The following is a 20,038-nucleotide window of genomic DNA, read 5'->3' on the forward strand; positions in this document are numbered from 1 at the left end:
ACAAATTCCCAAAAGTGGCCAAATTTAAGAACAATGTTCCATGATCCGTCACAACTGACAAAGGCTTTTGTAAGGTCAAGAATGGACATGTCATTGACCTGGGTTCAAGTCTGGCCACTGTTTGTAAGGAGTTTGTACGTTCTCCCCACGTCTGCATGGGTTTCCTCCAGGTGCTCCGGTTTCCTCCCACATTCCAAAGACGTACCGGTTAGGAAGTTGTGGGCATGTTGGCGCCAGAAGCGTGGCAACACTTGCAGGCTGCCCCCAGAACACTCTATGCAAAAGATGCATTTCACTGTGTGTTTCAATGTACATGTGACTAATGAAGAAATCTTATCTTATGGTTGTTAATGCTGCACCATGCATTAGTCTTGGAAGTGGTGTGTAGTGAAGAGCACATCCACTGTTTCTTTAACTGGACAGAATCCACATTGTGATTTAGGGAGCAGTCCTTCGGCCACTGGAAGAGGCAATTGGGGAGGACTCTGGTGATGATTTTGCCTGTGGCAGACAGCAGAGAGACTTCTTTGCTGTTGTCACAATCAGAATTATAGATACAGATGTTATTTAAATTGTTACAAAATAGATCCTATTGCTTACCTCTAATAGGATCTATCACCCCATCAGAGGTAAGCAATAATTGAAGGAATCAGAAAAAATATGGAAATAAATTTGAGATGAATAGTCATAGAATAATTAAAGATTTTAATGACTTCCATATCAATTGCTAGAAATAATAAAGGCAAAAAGGGAATTGTTTTTACATTGTACATAAGACTGCTTTCTCTCTCAATGACTAACACCTAAAGGGGAAAACATCTAGGTAGTGGCAATTATAACACAATATTGAGAATTACATAAGCATGACAAAGACTGAGGTGATATATGGAAAACATCAAATAAGAAAGAAATGAGCATGAAACCTAAGTGAGCAAACTGGACAAAATCTTGGAAAAAGAGAAGCAGAAGAATAATAGGAAATCTTTAAATGGTTCATCAACGGACTTCAAGCACAGTACGTTCCACTAAAAGCCATAGACTAATCATGGGGCATCATGAATGAATAAAGAACTGAAGAAAAATAATACAATTACCACCAGAAACTAAAGAAGACAAAAGGGAATACAATAACCAGGGCAAAGATGATAAAAAGATGCTAATTCATGCTTAACTAACCTTACACTATTCTTTAAAGCAGTAACAGAAAGAGTAGACAAGGATAATAAAGTACAAGATAAGGAAAAATCCGACAATGGGGACTAGAGTCAGGGCACAAATAGTTGAATGGATAGGAAAATTGGCTAAAAAGAGAAAGGAAGGCAGAATGAGTGTAAAAAAAAAAGCTAGTCTGGTTGGAGGAGAGTAGAAAGAAGTGTTCCACAAGGATCTATGACAGGAATACAATCATAATTTACATTAACAATCTTGGGCATAAAAAAGCAACTCAAAAAACTGCAGATGACACAAGAATGGAGATTGTGGGTAGGGGAGGAGATTGTTGATGATTGAATGGCAGTGGGTGCTACTTAAGTAACACTGAGGAGGAATACAACATAGTATGAAGTAATATGAAACAAATTACAGCCTGGGTAGTTATATGGGAAATGAACTTTAACACAGTAAACGTGAGGTAAAATAGGAAAAACGGAACTGGCTACTACAAAAATGGGAATGGAATGGGATACAAAATAAAGGCATGCAGGTGAACAAATCACTAAAGCAGCACTGCAGGTCAGGAAGGGAACAAAGTACCGGAATTTATTTCAAGGGCACAAAATGCTTATGTAATGAAGTAATGTTGCATTTTTAGAAGACCCCAGTCAGACCACATTAGCATTCTGATCCTGTTATAAAAAGGGCACAGGAAGTGCGCATGAGTGGAGAAGTTCAAACGTATGTTGAAAGGATGAAATTTGGTAGAATTAATGGAGCAATACTTGCTTGAAATATAAATACCAACACAGAGTAATTGGGACAAATGGCCTATTTCTGTGCTGTGTACTGTTCATAAATTAATAGGATCTTCTTTTAGTACTATTGACCATCGGAAAGGATTACTTGGCCCTGCCACTGAGTATCCCAAAGCATTTCAAAGGTCCCACGTTAGCTTCAGATGTAGTTACTGCTGTAATATAGTCAAACAACTAATCCAATTTACCCACAGCAGGATCCCACAAAAAGGCAATGCAGTGAATGACCAGTTAATTGGTTTCAGGGATACTAAGTGAAATAGGAAATATTGGCAAAGATATAACTCTTGGTTCTTCTTGAAATATAAACAGATCTCTTGCATCAACCGAGTTAAAAGCAGCCTTAGTCTACCACATTAAATCAAAACTGCACCTGCAATTCTGCACACGCCACATGGCCCCTTTAATATTGCACTGAAATATCAGCTCAGGTCATGTGTTTACATCAAAAGTGGGGCATGAACTGACAGTCACTGGACTGCAGCAAGAGTATAAATAATTAAGCTAAGCTGACACTATATGAATTCTCAAAACAATTTAAATGACTGATTAAAATGTCAGAAATTAACATTCATTTCCAATCATTTTAATAGTTCACCTGCAGCATTACAATTAAACAAATGTTTCTGTTAGATATTATATGCAAATGCCTCCAAGCTACCTGTGCTTTTTGTGCAACATCAAGCACCAGCTGGAATTTTTCAGATACAGTGAGATCTTCTTTTGAAGGCTCCTGTAAAGAACAAATACTTTATTCAGCACTTAAAATCCTCAGATAAATGTCAGAGCAAAACAATAAATAATTTAGTCTCGAGTCCTACACAGTAATTCATTGCCTACTTGAAATCTAATATTCTTTTCTATTTGCTGCAATATTTAAGACAAAAGCAATCCAAATTGTTCTTTTTCCCTCTTACTCTTCCAAAGAACAATAATTGGAATACTGGTTATATTCAATCAAAAATGAGAGAACACTTAATAAGCTTTTGGAAAGAACAATGGAGGATAAAGGACAAGATTAAAAATTTTACCTATTACAAAAGTGGCATTTGGGGGGATAGAATTCAATTCTGTTCATGTGAAATGTTCTGTTCATGGAAGCTCATTTAATTCATTTTAATTCACTCTTTCAGTGAACTCTGAATATACAAACCTGTGAAGTTATGGATAATCTTCCCAGATTTATAACAAAACCCAAGACAAAACTACATTGGTGACAGTGTATCAAAATCTTGGAACCTATTTTGTGGATTTTCATGATGAAAAACACAATAATGCTGAAAGAATTTAGCAGGCCAGGCAGCATCTGTGGAGAAAAGCAGGCGGTCAACATTTCGGGTCAGGACCCTTCTTCAGGACTGAAGATAGGAGGCGGGGAAGCCCAATACATAGGAGGGAAAAGCAGAGCAGTGATAGGTGGACAAAAGAGGGGAGGCGGGGTGGGCACAAGGTGGTGATAGGCTGATGCAGGTAAGAGATAGTGATAGGCAGGTGCGGGGGAGGAGGGCAGAGCAGATCCACTGGGGGATGGGTAAAAGGTAAAGAGAGAAAGGAAAAAAGGTTGAAAACAAAAGAGTCTAGAAAAGGGAAGAAGTGAAGAAGCATGCGGGGAGGGGGAGTGGGGGGGGAGGATTACCTAAAGTGGGAGAATTCAAACCTCACAACCCCACTCTCTCCACCATGCTTCTTCTCTTCTTCCCTTTCCTAGCCTCTTTTCTTCAACCTTTTTTTCCCCCTCTCTCTCCTTAACTTTTACCCATTCCCCGGTGGATCTGCTCTCCCCTCCTCCCCCGCACCTGCCTATCACTATCCTCTACCCGCATCTACCTATCACCAACTTGTACCCACCCCACCTCCCCTCTTTTGTCCACTTATCACTGCTCTGCTTTTCCCTCCTATATATTATAGAACATAGAACATTTGGCTTCCTTTTTTTCCTATCTTCAGTCCTGAAGAAGGGTCCTGACCTGAAACATTGAACGCCTGCTTTTCTCCACAGATGCTGCCTGGCCTGCTGGGTTCCTCCAGCATCATAGTGTTTTTCATCGAGATTCCAGCATCTGCAGCCCTTTGTTTCTCTTGTGGATTTTCATAATTCATTCCAAGAAACAAATCATTTCAGGCAGTGAAGATTTGGATTGCCCCTAGAAGAGTAAATTTCAATGAAATTGTTTGAAAAATAGTTTTAAAAAAATTAGAGCTTTATTGATCCACAGATACAAAAGGCTGCATCAGCTACATACAGGTTAATAACGGTAATAAATGGCAATATTACCACAGGATCTGACACTTCGGGCACAATACTCCATTGAATCCTCCAACCCCTGCAAAGTTCCAAAAGAATACAGAGTTATCAAAGATTTAGAAACAAAATCTACAGGACTGACATATTGAAATATGGCACATCAGGATAAGCGAATGTTGATCACAAATTCCACCTCTCTCCTGGAGAGGAAGGTCAAATCCTCACTCAATGTTACTACCAACCTTGTCTCTTGACACTTGCAGTGCACACACACACACACACACACACACATATATCTTTGGCCAAATCAAACTATAAGAAAAATTGTTTGTAGGAAAATATTTGATAAATAAAACTATTCACAAGTTATAGTAGCTCCTTCATCTTATAATTGCCATGGAAATATTTTTTAAATCACAATAACAGTGTTATTAAATTTATTAGTTTTATATACTGTCTGAGTTTCACCTGGATGTTTGAATTATAAAAAGTGTACCTTAAAGTTAACAAACTATGTGTCACATTATGGGACTTAATCTAGAGGGGGTACTTACTGGTTTTGAATGATACCTTTGGAGAAAATGGACAGTGTAATTTTACAGTTAAGTGAAATATTAATTCTAGCTTTTCTCACCAGTCTTGTGAACAGTGTTATCAAAGCTGTTTCCCCTTTCCACAACTTCCTCAGAGGCACTTGCTTTTTCCACAATTGCTGACTCAGGCATCACCTCAAACCTTTCCCTGCTGCTCAACTAACAGGAAGTAAACTTGCTTTAGAATAAAACAGGCCAATTCTTTCCCATAGCAAAACATTCTATATTTTCTTATGTACTCAAAACTTGTGGCCTGGCTAAGAATAAATAAAAGAGAAGACCTGGGAAAGGCAGTTTCAAGCCTTAGTCACTGGTGAGATTTGCACTTGCAAGCAGCACTAGAAAGTTTTTCATTTATTTAATGCCTCACAAAATCTCAGGACATGACAAAGCTTTTTACTCTGGTGTTTTAGAAGTGTAATCAGTGTTAAAACGTAGGACATTTTGGAGCCAATTTGCACACATGGTCCCACAAACAGCAAGATAACGATGGGTGGCTATTGGCCTAAAAATGTTACCATGTCTCAACAGCCATGTTAAACCACACAAATGCCAAGGAATTGTGTGCAACAAAACTAATCTTGACCAACTTAGCCAATGCAGTGCCAGCAGAGGAACTCTGATAGATAATGGATAGCTAGGAAGACAAGGCCAGGTGTAAGGAATATCCAACATTCAATCTAGGACTAGGGGCACACAAGCACATCATATGCATTAAGACCAGGATCAAATTTAACAACCGTTAAGACAAGGTTCGTAAGTTCCTTTGAGTTGTATACAGAGAGTTGTGCTTCGCAAAGACTTTCTAGGCTAATGTGTTTTTAAGTGTTTATCCAAAAACTTTGACCTGCAGAACTCAATGGCACAGCAGTCAGTGTTCCTGCCTCACAACTCCAGGAGATCCAGGTTCAGTTTGGGTCATGTCTGTCTGGAGGTCACACAGTCTCCTTTAGATCATGTGGGTTTCCACTATCCAGTGCTCCAGTTTCCTCACACATCCCAAACATATGCTGGTAGGTTAATCGTGCACTGTAAAATTACACCTAGGCTAAGTAAGTAGTAGAAGAATGAACAGGGAGAACTACCCTTGAGAAAGTAAATGATATTACCTTCATATTACTACAATTATTATTCATTTTAGAGAAATAAAAGTTTGATATTATATCTGTTATGCTTATGGCTAGTGTGAAATTAAACTGAAAATCTAGCAATTCTCCCAAATGCATGAAATAAAACACTTCGTTTAGAATCCAACTTTTGGTGGAACATTAGTTTACAGATATTCTAAGCTCTCCCTATTTTAAAGTGTGGAAGTTTCCAAAACCCAACAGAACAACATTTTATTCTGACATAAACCAGTTGTTAAATTTAGATCAATGTAGGGCTGGTCACAAGCTTTAATAAAATTGCCCAGTATGAGCAAGTGTCGAAGTGCCATTAGATTTTGTTAATTTTAGACAGCAGTGAAAAGCAATGGAAATGTTAATACCTTGCAATGAGATAATTTAGAGATAACCTCAAAATGGCTAGAAATAAGAACATTGGAATGGCCCAGCCATGCCATACAGCATTCATGTAGATCTGAAAAACAAGATTTTACACACAGTGCAGAACAGTTAGATCCCCTCTCCCCTCCCATATTAGCAAAAGGTTAAGCATTCATAAACTAAGTTAATATCTACAACAAAGCCCACAAATACCCATTTACAGAATACACAAAAAAAATTACATTCAAAATTAAAACACTCTCAAATCATTTAAATTCTCAACATATATATCAAGGGTTCTTTTTAAGGAGTCATTTCCTTGATATTTTTATAAACTGAAAACTCCTGTGAGACAAAACACATTATTAACTACATGATTGTGCTCTATGCTAATTATTAGAGTGAGCTGTGGTCACCAATTTCCCAGTGGGAAAGTTGGCCAACTTTGTATAGGAGCCAGCCATCAGTTGGAAATTTAAGAGAGATGTGCTTCAGAAAAGCTGGCAAGTCAGATTTGTTTTCTGGTCTCAGAAGCAGCAGAGAAATTCAAATTAGTGCTAAGTAATTGGATTATAAAACCATAAGAACTAGGCCATTCAGTCCCCTAAGCCTGCTCTGCCATTCAATACGATTGTGACTAATCTGACTTTCTTCAAGGATTTCTATCCTTTACCCATTATCCTCATTTGCTTAATGATTAGAAATTTCTCTCTCTCAGCCTTAAGTATATACATGGACTCTGTCCCCATGCTCTCTGTGGAAAGGAGTACCAAAGACTCAATCCTCATCTCAGTCTAAAATGGGTGTCCTCTTATTCCGAAACACGTGGCATGGTTCGGGGTGCTCCCTCAAGAGAAAACATCCTCTCAGCATTTATCCTATCTAGCTCCAAAGAATCTTGTATGTTTCAATAAGATCACCTCTCATTCATCTAAACTCCAATGAGTAGAGACCCAACCTGTTTAACCTATTCTCACAGGGCAACACATGATTTTCCCAGTGAGCCTTCTCTGAACCACCTCCAGTGAAATAATACCTTTCATCAAATTGGGGGAACAAATTTGTTCCTCATACTCAACATCTGGTCTCACTAGTACCTTGTACATTTGCAATAAGCCTTCCCTACTCTCATACTCCAACTTCCTTGAAGTAAGGGCCAACATTCCATTAGCCTTCCCAATTAATTGCTGCACAAGAGTATTCTGTGTTTCATGTGTAAGGATTACCAAATCCTTCTGTGCTTCAGCTTTCTTCAGTTTTTCTCCATTTGAACAATGCATCATTTTGTTCTTCCTTCCAAAATGAGCAACTTAACATTTCACACATTATAATCCATTTGCTAACTTTTGCCCACTCAGCTGGCCTATCAATACTTCTCTGTAAGTCATTTGCATTCTCCTTGTGAACCTGCTTTCCCACCTATTTTTGTGTCATCTGTAAATTTGACTACCATACAATCATGTCCTCCCTGCAGGTGATTAACATATACTGTAAACAGTTGTAGTACCAGCAATGATCCCAGAGTACCCCACTGGTCACAGGTTGCCAATTCAGGATTTAAAAAGTGACTCAGTGCTATTGCCTTGTTGGTAAGGTGCGAGATCTTCAGCCACCAGGTATAACTATATAAAACATTGATTAGTCCATAGCTGAACAATTATGTGCAGTTCTGGTCACCAGACAGGAAAGACATGACTGCACTGGAGAGAGTGCAGGGGAGATTCACCATGACACTGCCAGGAATGGAGCCTTTCAGTTATGAGAGTCTATATGGATAGACTGGGTTTGTTTTTATTGGAGCAGAGGAAGCTGAAGGGACACTTGATTAAGGTCTCCAAAATTATGTGGGACACAGATAATAGTAAGAAACCTTTCCTCATAGCAGAGGTACCTAAAGCCTGAGGGCCTTGGTTTAAGATAAGGGATAGGTGGTTTAGAGGGCATTTAGAGAAGTTGTTTTTCACCAGAACAGTAATTGGAATCTCGAGCACACTACCTGAGTTGGCAATGGAGGCAGGGACTCAAGATTTTAGTCGTATTGTATCTAGGAAGGCACTTGAATTGTGATGGGCCAAGTGCTGGAAAATTGAAACTCGATACTCAGCATGAAATAGGAGCCACATGGCCTGCTTTTGAGCTGTATGGCTCAGCTACTCTGATATAACAGGCCTCTTGAAGTCTGAAGGAAAACATTGCTATTAAATAGAAAAGTCCAAGTCTGACCTTTTGGTTCATAAGGGATTGTGTGTATTAGCAAAGATACTTTGCTGTGAGACCTAACATGTACTATCTTCAATTCAATCCCTTCAACAAAGTCCTCTGTTATTCATAATATAATAAAGCACTTTCCATATTTGAAAATCCATATCCCCATTGCAAAGTTGTATAAAACCAGTAGCTAAGACCCTAAATGAATCTCCAAAGTCACTAAATTTGACCAATATGTAGGAATCAATCTTCAGCAGGAGCACATGAAATAGTACAACATGTCTTCCCATCAACACCACTTCCTTCTCCCCTCTCTACCCTCTCCCTTTCCCGCACTGTAGCATTCACCCTGTATATCCTGAACCATATTTATGTAAGTGATTGTAATGATTTAATACAGGAATTGGACAATTGAGTTGGAAGACTTGGCCACATCCCCCAACTCCATAAAACTGAGGTGGACTGAGCTCCTGGTGAACTTTAAAGGAACTGTAGCTTTTTACTTGTTTGCAGAGCGGGGTTGGGGGTTGAGATAATTCAGGGTCAACTTTCTCCAGGGAATTTGTGGCAGTAATCTCAAATAACTTATTTTAAAAGGAAATCTTTCATATTTTTTCCAGCAAATCTCAAAGTGCTTTACAATCAGTTAAGTGCTTTGACTCTTGTAATGTAAGAAACATGGCAGCTAATTTGCACATGGGAACCTTCCACAAACAGTAACATGATAATAACTGAAAAAATAAATTATCGGGTCATATTGGCCAAGACACTGGAAAGGGCACCACCTCCTCCTTCTTCAAAATATCATCACCCATCTGAGAGACTTTAATGTCTCTCTCAAAAGCCAGCATCACTGACTGTGCAGTACTCCCCTAGTTTTCTGTCCAAGTCTCTGAAATGAGGCTTGAACCGAAAACCTTCAGACTTCGAAATGAAAATGCTACCAACTATGCCACTTTGAAAGCTTAACACCATTCATCAACCTAAAAAAATTCAGCAATTCAAGGTTAAATTCAGGCCATAATACTAATGACTCACAAATCCCAGGATCTGAGTTTCCAATTTAGGAAATAGATGAAGACAATGCAACTGCTTTAGATAAAAATTTTCAGAAGTTATTCTACTCGTAAGTTCTCCCTTCAGATTGGAAAACTGCACATTTATTGCCAATATTTAAAAAAACGGGTGAAATTGAAACTAGGAAATTACAGACTGGCTCATCTAACATCTGTTGTAGGGAAGTGAGCACTAACATGAAACTTGAGCTGATTAAAACTTAGGCGTCTTACAAGCCTAATAGATGTTCTTGGACAAAACAACTCCAGTGGTAGACAGCAGAATGTTAACTGGTGTAATTCAAATGGACTTCCAGAAAGCATTCAATATGATTCTATGTAAGGAACTGTAAACTAAAATTAACATTCATTGAATTGGAGGATAATATGAATTGGAAAGAAGAGAGTGGTGCTCCATGAGGACTTGTGCTTGAGCCTAAATAATTCACTGTGATTATTAATAAGTTAGATCATGTAATAAAGAGCTATATACCTATTTGCTGACAACACAAACACTGTGTGTAATGTAGAAGCAAGCATTAAATTATAGGACTTTGCAGATTAAACATGTGACTATGGCAGATAAATTTCATTCAAGACATAATTGTGAGGTCATCCATTTTAGAGAAAAAATATCAAAGTACATTTTTTAAAATTGCGAATAAGTAGGATTAGTGGAAGTGCAGAGATGTAACAGTACATATACACAGATGGCTAATGTCCATTGAACAGGTATGGAAAATAATCATTAATGGAATGCTAGTCTTTGTATACAGGGGTGAGAGGGGTGGAAAGTGCTGCCACAACTTCGCAAGGCACTGGTTTAACAATATTGGGAAAAGCAAAGCTCCTTAAAACAAATTGCTGTGAAAGGAAAGCAGCAAGTAGTCACAGAATGTAACTAGGGTACCAAGGGTTAAATTATGAGGAGGGATTATATGAATTTGCCTCGTATGCCCTGGAACACAGAACATTAAGGTACAAGTTAATTAAGCTTTCTAGAATTTTGAATGGAAACTCTAGAGCAAATAAAGGAGTTGTATTCTCTGATGGAGAGTCCAAGATGAAAGATTATAACCTTAAAATCAGACCCAGCCCATTCAGGAGGGAATTTGGGAGAAGATTCTTCACACAAAATACAGACAACGTATACAGCTCACTCTGACAATAAGTGATTGATGCCAGCAACTCCAAATCTCTTACCAATTTTGCTATCCAAGAAAAGTAAAGGGATATGGAGCAAAGGTAAGTGGACAGGGCAAGGCTGCAAATATATCATGATCTAACTGAATGGGAGAACAAGGTCATGGATTTGTATAGCCTGTACCGGTTTTGATATTCCTAACTGTCAGTGACTAAGATATTCAGCAAAAACAAATCTCATCAGTGAAAATAAGGCAGTTTCAAGGTAAAAGAATAACTGTTCAGCAATCAAAATTACATAGTTGATACTGTCAGAAACAGTTGTGTGAAATTTCCATAGATCTCAAATTGTCTGCTGTAACTACAATGGAAACCCCTGGATACTCCAGAGGTTCCACAGAAGTTATGTCAGATCAGGAATCTCCGTATCATTACATCTCAAAGCAAATGCACAATATCATACTGAACAAACCCACACCAGTAACTACTTACAATAAAGGCAATTACTGACGTGTATACAGAGTGCCAATTTGATAAGGCTGACAGGTTCTTTAAGAAACTGGTAACTGGTTTGGCACCTCGTTCTGAAAGTAAATAAAAGAAAGTGATCCTACAGCCTTCCCTTAAAAATATAATTAGATCAATAAAATTCCCTCTTCTCCTTGTGAACATTTCATTGCAATAATAAATTACTCTCATTGCTCAGAATCCAGAATAATCTTAAATTACAATGTTAATTTTAATGAAGTTAACTGTAACAGTAACCAACTGTATTATTGAACAGTGACATACTGCACCACATAAAAGAGCAAATAGCTGAGTTGTAACTGACCAACAGAACAATTCTTTGTGATCTGGACAGGAATCTGCAAAACGGGTGTTCTGGCTTTGCCAATTTGAAAACATGCTTTTGAAAATGCATTTAACTGCAGTTACATTCTTAAAATGCAACATAAGAACAACTTTCTCCGAATGACACCCGACCACATAATATCAATACTGTTTTACAAATTGGGGTTATTTTAAAATGTCACAAAACTGCATTAATATTCTCTTTTTGTCCCATCCTGTTTAATTCAGATGTGTGCAGAAAATGTTAACTGACTGCTTCAAGACCAAAAGTGGCAGAATTTTTTTTACTATGGACATCAAGCAATATTGTTAGTTATGTTCACAAACTTTGAAAACAACTGCAGTCAGACATTTCTTTTTTTTGGAAAGAAGGATAACTGATAAATATTTTAATTAAGGACACATCTGATACATGGAGCTTTATACTGTTCTTTCCAAAAATAAGTATGCTCTTACAAGTTTCCTACTTAATATTGATTTTGGTTTTAATAATGTCAATTTGCTGGAAGGATGTCATATAACTAAAGTCATTTTATGAAAGGAAAACCTGCAAAACTGTACAAAATACAATGTACGCTGAAAACACGTTTCGTATCACGATTCCAATAATTTCAGCAAACAAAAGCTTTTCTCACCCCCAAAGAAAAATAATTTACTTACTTAATCTTCTCATATTTTCAGTTAATCTAGAAAAATATAAATTAATAAGGCACCATTTAAAATTGTAATTATTACATTTTGCCATTTAAAAAATAAGAATGTTTTGTAAACATATCTTCAAATACTAACCCAAAAGTTATGGCTTTGATGTGGCTCATACTTTCACCTCTTGTGAAACACCTGCTCAAAATGCTTCAACCAATACATTGGTATCTTCACTATTGAAATTATTTTATGTAATACTTTGGGATACGAGAAAGGAAACTCCATGACGAACTTGGATACTGCCAGCACGTTTTTTTCAAAGCTACTCATGACAACTACTGTCCCATTCTTGCTACACAATTTAATTTCATTCCATGACGACTCAAAACAATAACAAACATGAATTATTAAAATAACAATTTCATTATTTCATTTATGCTTCCACTGTTCCGCAAAACAACTATGTACTGCCAGTATCTTGTGCATGGAGACACCACCAGCAGCTGATTGCAGATCCTCTTGCACATAGGAGGTTCAATTAATTTGTAAGAAGCAACAACAAAAATAATATTCTGGTACAACTTAGATTGTTCATGAAAAGCTTAATTTAGACCTTTGTGTAGACATTGCCCCTTTTAAGAGAAAGATAAATCCTCCACAAGAGTATTCAAATAAATTTGTCTCATTAGGATTTCATGCATCCATTAGTTTTAATATTCTAAATTAACAACTACATAACAGGTAACTAACTTAACAGGTAACAGGGGCGGCACGGTAGCGTAGTGGTTAGCTCGATGCTATTACAGAGCCAGCGATCGGGGTTCAATTCCCGTTGCTGTCTGTAAGGAGTTTGTACGTTCTCCATGTCTGAGTGGGTTTCCTCTGGGTGCTCCGGTTTCCTCCCACATTGCAAAGACGTATGGGTAGGTTAATTTGGGTTTAAAATGGGCAGCGCGGACTCGTTGGCCAGAAGGGCCTGTTACCACGCTGTAAATAAAATTTTAAAAAATTTAAAAAACACTGAGCTCTCTTGGGTCACATGAAAAAAGTGAAGTGAAAAATCCATAGATTTGTTGTTTTAAACTTAAATGGAAAATAAATTATTGAACAAATAATTAACTCTTCAATGTGGGGACATTAAATGAGCATATTTACATTATATTGGGAACAAAATTAATATTTGGATAACATGGTGCAATATTTGGGTGAATTGGTATTTCAAAATTTATTTTTCTGGCTTCTGAATTCCAAGTTTGAAAACAAACTTTTACAAATATGAAGTTTTTTTAACCTTTATATCATTGGAGATTAAAATCATTTTTGTTAAAACTATTTCTTTGTCTCTTAACTCTCGCAAAACAATTTTTCTTTCCCTCAATGTATCTGATTTAAAATCTAATTTGTTTCCATCTTGCGCTTGCTAGTTCCTAGCTTGTACTGTCTTTGACAATTCTTCTGTTTGATAGGTTAGGGAAATGTGTCGTTGTCTGTCTTGTTCTCACCGGTCCTAGATGCCCTACAAAGGCAGGCCATTGGTTGATTGTCCATTGGGCAGCAATTTCTCAAATAAAACACCAAGAGAAGTTTATGGGCAAGCATGATTTTAATGTTCACTACTCATATTAAAATATTAAGTCACTGTAGAGTCTGACCCCAAATTATTTCAAGGGTACTTCCGCAACATGCATCAAAATAATATATTAAAATGGTTTCAGAAGTAATGTTTGGTTTGAAATCCAATTTTAAAGACAACTAGAAAGTACATTAGTTTAAGTGAGCATAATTCAGATGGTTAGACAGATTAATTGAATAGAGCAGTTAAACTCTAATAAAATTGCAAAATTTAGTTTCATATTCAGCTCTCTCGTGGGAAAATTACAGCAGCAGCCAGATCAGTGGCACCACAACAGTATCTATTGTACAGCAAGGTAGGGCAGAGTCTAGGTGACCAATAATGTTAGGAGACTCTTAGTTAGGGGCACAGAGAGGCACAAGGTCCCAGAGAGCAGGAGAGTAGCCAATTGTTCCTTTGTTTAAGAAGGTCAATATGGACAATCCAGCAAAATATAGGCTGGTGAGCCTTACATTAGTGGTAGGGAAATTCTTGGAAAGCATTCTTAAGGATAAGATTTACGAGCATTTGAAAAGGCATGGGCTTATAAGAGATAGCCAGAATAACGCTGTGTGGGCCAGGTCATGTCTTACGAGCTCAACTGAGCTATTTGAGGAGGTGACAAAGATGATTGATGGTTCTTCTCCATTTTGGCCCTGGATTCCCATGATCTGGTGAGGATTTCGTATTTTTCAAGGGTAGGGCATTGATGTTTTCCACATGGGCTTCAGTAAGGTATTTGACAAGTCCCTCATGACAGGCTGATAGAGAAGAATAAAACACAAGTGACCTGATAGATTGGATTCAAAATTGGCTTAGCCATAGAAGACAGAGAGTAGTTTTGGAGGGTAGTTTCCTTGATTGGAGCTCTGTGACCAGTGGTTTTTGTCAGAGATGATTTGGACAGAGATGTAGATGAACTAGTGAGCTCAGATACCTGATGGTCTATTATTTGTTCCTTTATTCATATTTTATTGATTTTAATGTCCAATGGTTAAAAGAAAGTTTCTGCACAATAATACAATTTCCCTTCTAATATTCTGGGAGCATTATATCAATTCTGCACGGCATTTCCTCAGCAGGACTTATGAAAACTATCAGGCAATAGCAACTGGTGGAACAAATAGCCCAATCTGCAAACAGCCTGTAACTGCTGCAACTGTGATAACTGTTCATATTTACCCACATTTCACGTCTGATGATGGGTGGATTGACAAGGTTTTTTGGAAATTGCCAAAGACCTGGCCTTTTGACAGATTCCTCGCCAAGCCACTAGAAGCGTAAGCTTCCGGTTCTCAAATTATTGACAGCAAAGATTAATCTGTTGAGATTTTTCAGTGAAACTGGACCACTAAATGACAAGTACCAGTTTCCACACAGTAGGACAACAGTAGTGACAATCGATATTGATAATTTTGATGATAATTAATACATTTCCTGAATTAGTAGGTTGGGATGAGGGTCAGGGTGGGCACCAATGCTAAAACTGCAGCTTAAATTTAGTGAGAGAAGGATTGTGGACCCCACCTATCCCAGTGGAAAGCAGACACAAATACCAAATTATTCCTCCTACCGTTTTGCGCTAAGTGGCTCTTCAGTTTCTACAGGGATCTCTTCTTGTTGGAATTGAAAATCTTCAATATACTCTGAAAACTTCTCAAAGAACCATTTTTGAATCTTGGAGTAGAATGTCCGACCACGTTTTTCTGGAAAATTAAGAAGTACGACACTGATATTTCTTTTAAATGCAACAAAAGTCTTACTGTAGTATTAACTAATTTTGTGGATCAATACCTAAAACAGACATTTATGAAATACTTTGTTAAAATAAAAATTATAGTTTTATACCTTATATTGGTAGACTTTGCATCCTTGACCAATTTCAATTTGGCATTTAAATACTTTCTACCCATATTCAAAATATTGCATCAACATGACAAAACTAGCTCCTCCGATTACTTTTGTTGTAGCCAATGAAATTATTAAGACTTTATTGCAAGAAAATGAAGAAATTAATGCTTTTTATGTCATGTTCAGATTGTGCAGAGACTTAATTTTTTTCCCTGCTGATAACTTAATGGTCTAATTTAATTGGAGACACTATAATTTAACATGCAAGGCTATAACTGTAATATTGTAGCTTTACTCGATGGAGAGGAGGGAAGCTTCTATCAGAGCAGAATTAATATAGCTCATTGATTGTTACTTTTTCCTCTTCTTTGGGGATGACTTACTTCCACTCCAACTCGATGAATCAAAAGTGACAGTAGAAACCAAGGCAGGTCAAGGAGTACTTGTTGGGGCAGGTAGGTAGTTTGGGAGGTTGTGCACACCTTTTACCATTTGCACTGGGTTTTTCAAATGACTCTAGGTTCTTATTATCAACTCCCAAACATCAGTGATTTGGGGTCAGGGATTTTCACGTGTCAGTTGGGATGTGAGAATTATTCAAAGTTTTGAAAATATCCTTGAATTGTTTCATCTAGTAATCTCCTGCTGGAAAAAGCTTGGAATAGAGCATCCGTTTCAGGAATCTGGTGTCAGGCACGCACATGACAGGCACATGGAAGCCTACTTGTAACTAGGGCCTAAACACTGGGGATGTCATCCAGAGAGGCATGTTGCTATTGATTCACTTATCCTGTTAGTGGGTACTGTTGTCAGGAGGCAGTAGTGTGCAGCTGGGGAAGATTAATAGAGGACCTTTGCTTTGCAGATGTTAAGTGTAAGGAACATTCTTTTGTACATTTCATGGGAAGAGTGGATGGATCTGATCTCGGTTTTCAAATAATCACATCCACATGGACCATCTGCTTACTGTAGCTCAATGAGAGAGATTGAAGTGTCCTTGATCTGGAATGTAGGTTGAAGGACTTTGTATTTGTCCTGTAGATTAACTCCACTCTCCTTCTCATGGAAATATAATTGGAAGTTTGTGCAGCATTGCAACAAGAAAGGCTGATAAAATGATCATGATGATCATGCTTGATGCTAGTCCATTGTGGATCTGTTAGTTAAGGTCAAGGCTAGATCTAAGATGGAGACACGTTTCTATAAGCAGCCAAATTAGAGAAGTGGGCTCCATGGACCCACTGAACTGATGGAGCGAAAGACTTTCACGACATGAAAAAAGATACGATATGGTGGCTAATGACGTCTGTTCTCTTGCTGTTGGCACGTGGTGACAATCATGTCCATTGAACGTTTAGTTAGTTGGAATCCATGTTGTTATTTGGCCACTGGGAGAAGCTGATTGAGGAGGAACCCAGATATAACGTTCCTGCAGCAGACAACAAGGAGATCCTCTGGAATGTGGGCCAGAGGTTCCTCAAAGTCAGAGTAGAAGTTTTCCTTTGGCGTTATCAGCAGCTTCCAGAGCAGAGGCTTAAGTGCTGGTTCCACATTAGAGTGGGAGGAGGGAGTCATAAGATGTCCAGTTATCCCACCAGGGAGTTGCTGCCACTCCAATCTAGTTCTGTCTTGACCATAAGCTCCCACAGAGACAGTGTTCCCCTTCTGGTTTTCTCTTCTAGCAGGATGTATACCCACCACCTTGTCTTTTGAACTGGTCATTTCCTGGCCATCATGACTTACAAAGGGCAACATTAAAGTCAAAGCATCCATGTTCTCCAGTTATAATAGTGAAGCAATGTTCAGGTACAGTGTGTCCATGAGGTTCTTCATATTTCAGGTACTGAAGTTCACATTGAGGACAGAAAGGTGCCTGTTAGTGACTTTTTAAACATGTAACAGCCATTGTACACCAGCCATCACGTGGGCCAGAAAGAGCAAGGTCTGGGTCAGTGGTGGCCACACAACTGTAGGGATGTTAATACACATATCTATGTAGATACATGTATGGGCACCTGTAAGCATGTACACATCCACATACACATACAGGTGGGCTCAGGCACGTGTCCTTTTCCAGTGCCTCCCCCTTCACCCACCTTCCCCTTGGCCCCTCTCACCCATGGTATTCCCTATTCCTTAATTTCCTCTCCTTCAATGTCCCACCAATCACCACCGCTCCCCCCCCCACACTACTCATAAGAATCACCACTCACCCTCCCTAAGTTCCTCCCCTTCCACTCCAACTGCTCTCTCTTGCACTCCACAGCTTGGCCCCTTCCATTCTGGATACCCCTCCTCCTCTCCTTCCTCTGGCCCATCACTGTCTAATCCTGAGAAAAACCCTTGGGAAAAAAAAGTATTTTTTTTCTACAGTTCTGAGGCTGGTTGAAGGATTCTCTGTAGATTAGGGGCTGTTCTGTCTCGAGATCCCTGCCAGACCTCCGGTTGAGGGGGATGGATTCAACTGCACAGCAGGAGAATGATTCAGTCCTCTGCCATGACTGGAATCCTATTATTATCCACTTACTTAGCTTTATCTAATTTGAGTTCAATTATAGCCAAGTGTTCACAGTAAACTATCACATACATAACACTATCATGCAAAGGTTAAAAAATCTTGCCCTTATTAAGGCACAAAGTTAATCAATATGTTTATTATAAAGTGTGCCACATGAAGATTAAAAAATGGCTTACAGTTCAACACCCTGAAATTGTACTGAATCACCACAAGATAAATCATAAAAAGACACATCATCATATTCCTGCTACGGTAAGTTAGATGCAAAACCATCTTGTCTCATCTCAAAGTACAGTTCTGACAGGCTGATATCTGGAGCCCACAACAGGAAATTCTAACAAACCAACTTGTTTACTCAGCACAAGAAAAATAGCCTCAAATTACAGTTCCGGTTTTATGAAGAAATTGCTTAATATTCAAATGGCCTGAATCTTTAGCTGCATAATGTGCAGTACTTTAGTTTGCATTATTGGTGTTCAAAAATATTAATTAGGTTTCCTAAGCTCTGTCTTAAACATTTCAAACTAATGTTTGGTTTAAGTTGCATTTAAAAGGCTGCTTCTTATAGAGTCATGGAAATACAGCACAGAAACAGGCCCTTCAGCCCAACATGTCTATGCTGACCATCATGCCTAGCTATACTAATCCTACTTGCCTGCATTGGTTCCACATCCCTCAATTCAAGTCATCAAGTACCTGTCCAGATGTCTCTTAAGTGTTGCTACTGTTCCTGCCTCCACCATCTCCTCATTCCAGATACCAACTACACTTTATGTGAAAAATTTACCCCTCAGTTTGCCTTTAAACCTGTGCCTTCTACAGGCAGGAGAGATTGGCCGACTGCTGTGGGACTGTAGGCACCTTCTGCCAGGTGGGAAAGGAATGGGGCATTTCCACATGCCTTCTCTCCCCACTAACTCATCCCACTCAAGCCGCAATGACTGGGAGGAGTCAGTGAGGCTGGCTGGCTGGCAGCCGCTCTTCCATACCTGCTCGCTCTCCTGTAACAGCTGTTTCTGTGATCCTCTCTCACACACTGTTGTTCATTTATTGATCCACCTTAGCACATTTCATGACCTCCAACAACAACTCTGTTGTAAGAGTGATATGCTCCAGGATATTACTTATTCCTCCCCTGAACTCACCAGCCTCCATGTCCCTCTCAACTGTAAATACAGACAAGAAGTATTCATTTAAGAGCTCGCCCATTTTCTGTGGCTCCACACAGATTATCACACTGATATTTAATGGGATCTACTCTCTCCCTAGCTATCCTTTTACTCTTATATACTCATCAAATCTTTTAGGGTTCTCCTTTGCCTTATCTGCCAGGGTTATCTCATGTTCTTTTGGTCCTCCTAATTTCCTCCTTAAGTGCACTCCTACATCCCTTACAATCCTCAAGGGACTTCCTTGATCTCAGCTGCCTGTACTTGACATATGCCTCCTTCATTTTCCAGACTAGACCCTCAACATTCCTTGAAAGCCAAGATTCCCATGCTTCTGAGAGCATGGTACCAGCTGAGATTACACTTCAATGATTAGCTTTATGAAACAAAAAGCAAAATATTGTAGATACTGAAAATGATGATCAGAAAGCATTGTTGGCTTGCAGAAAGCAGGGATGATATTTTGAATAAGATTTCTTCATTGTCATACGTTCCACTGTCCACAGATAAAGAATAATCAAACTTTTCTATTCTTATCATTATCACAACCTGCTTTAAGGTTTTAGCAAAGCACCAAAAACAATTAATTATGAATTTTCTGCTTCATAATTTCCATCCTCTTTTATACCATGCTATCCTGTCACCCCAGTATACTGACATTGCACCTCCCTGTTTGAGGACTTTGTAACT

At 38.5% G+C, this 20,038-nt stretch overlaps 1 protein-coding gene across 1 annotated transcript in view; it reads right to left on the reverse strand.

Annotated features, from left to right (window-relative positions):
• Positions 1-20,038, reverse strand: part of LOC127580309 (GRAM domain-containing protein 4-like) — a 119,063-nt gene that overhangs the window by 23,266 nt on the left and 75,759 nt on the right. Inside the window, 6 exon segments of the mRNA XM_052033601.1 lie at positions 2,632-2,703; positions 4,246-4,294; positions 6,298-6,389; positions 11,194-11,285; positions 12,214-12,239; positions 15,384-15,516. Coding sequence (XP_051889561.1) covers positions 2,632-2,703; positions 4,246-4,294; positions 6,298-6,389; positions 11,194-11,285; positions 12,214-12,239; positions 15,384-15,516 — 464 coding nt within the window.

This window comes from Pristis pectinata, chromosome 19, assembly GCF_009764475.1.
Source record: "Pristis pectinata isolate sPriPec2 chromosome 19, sPriPec2.1.pri, whole genome shotgun sequence".
NCBI lineage: Eukaryota > Metazoa > Chordata > Chondrichthyes > Rhinopristiformes > Pristidae > Pristis > Pristis pectinata.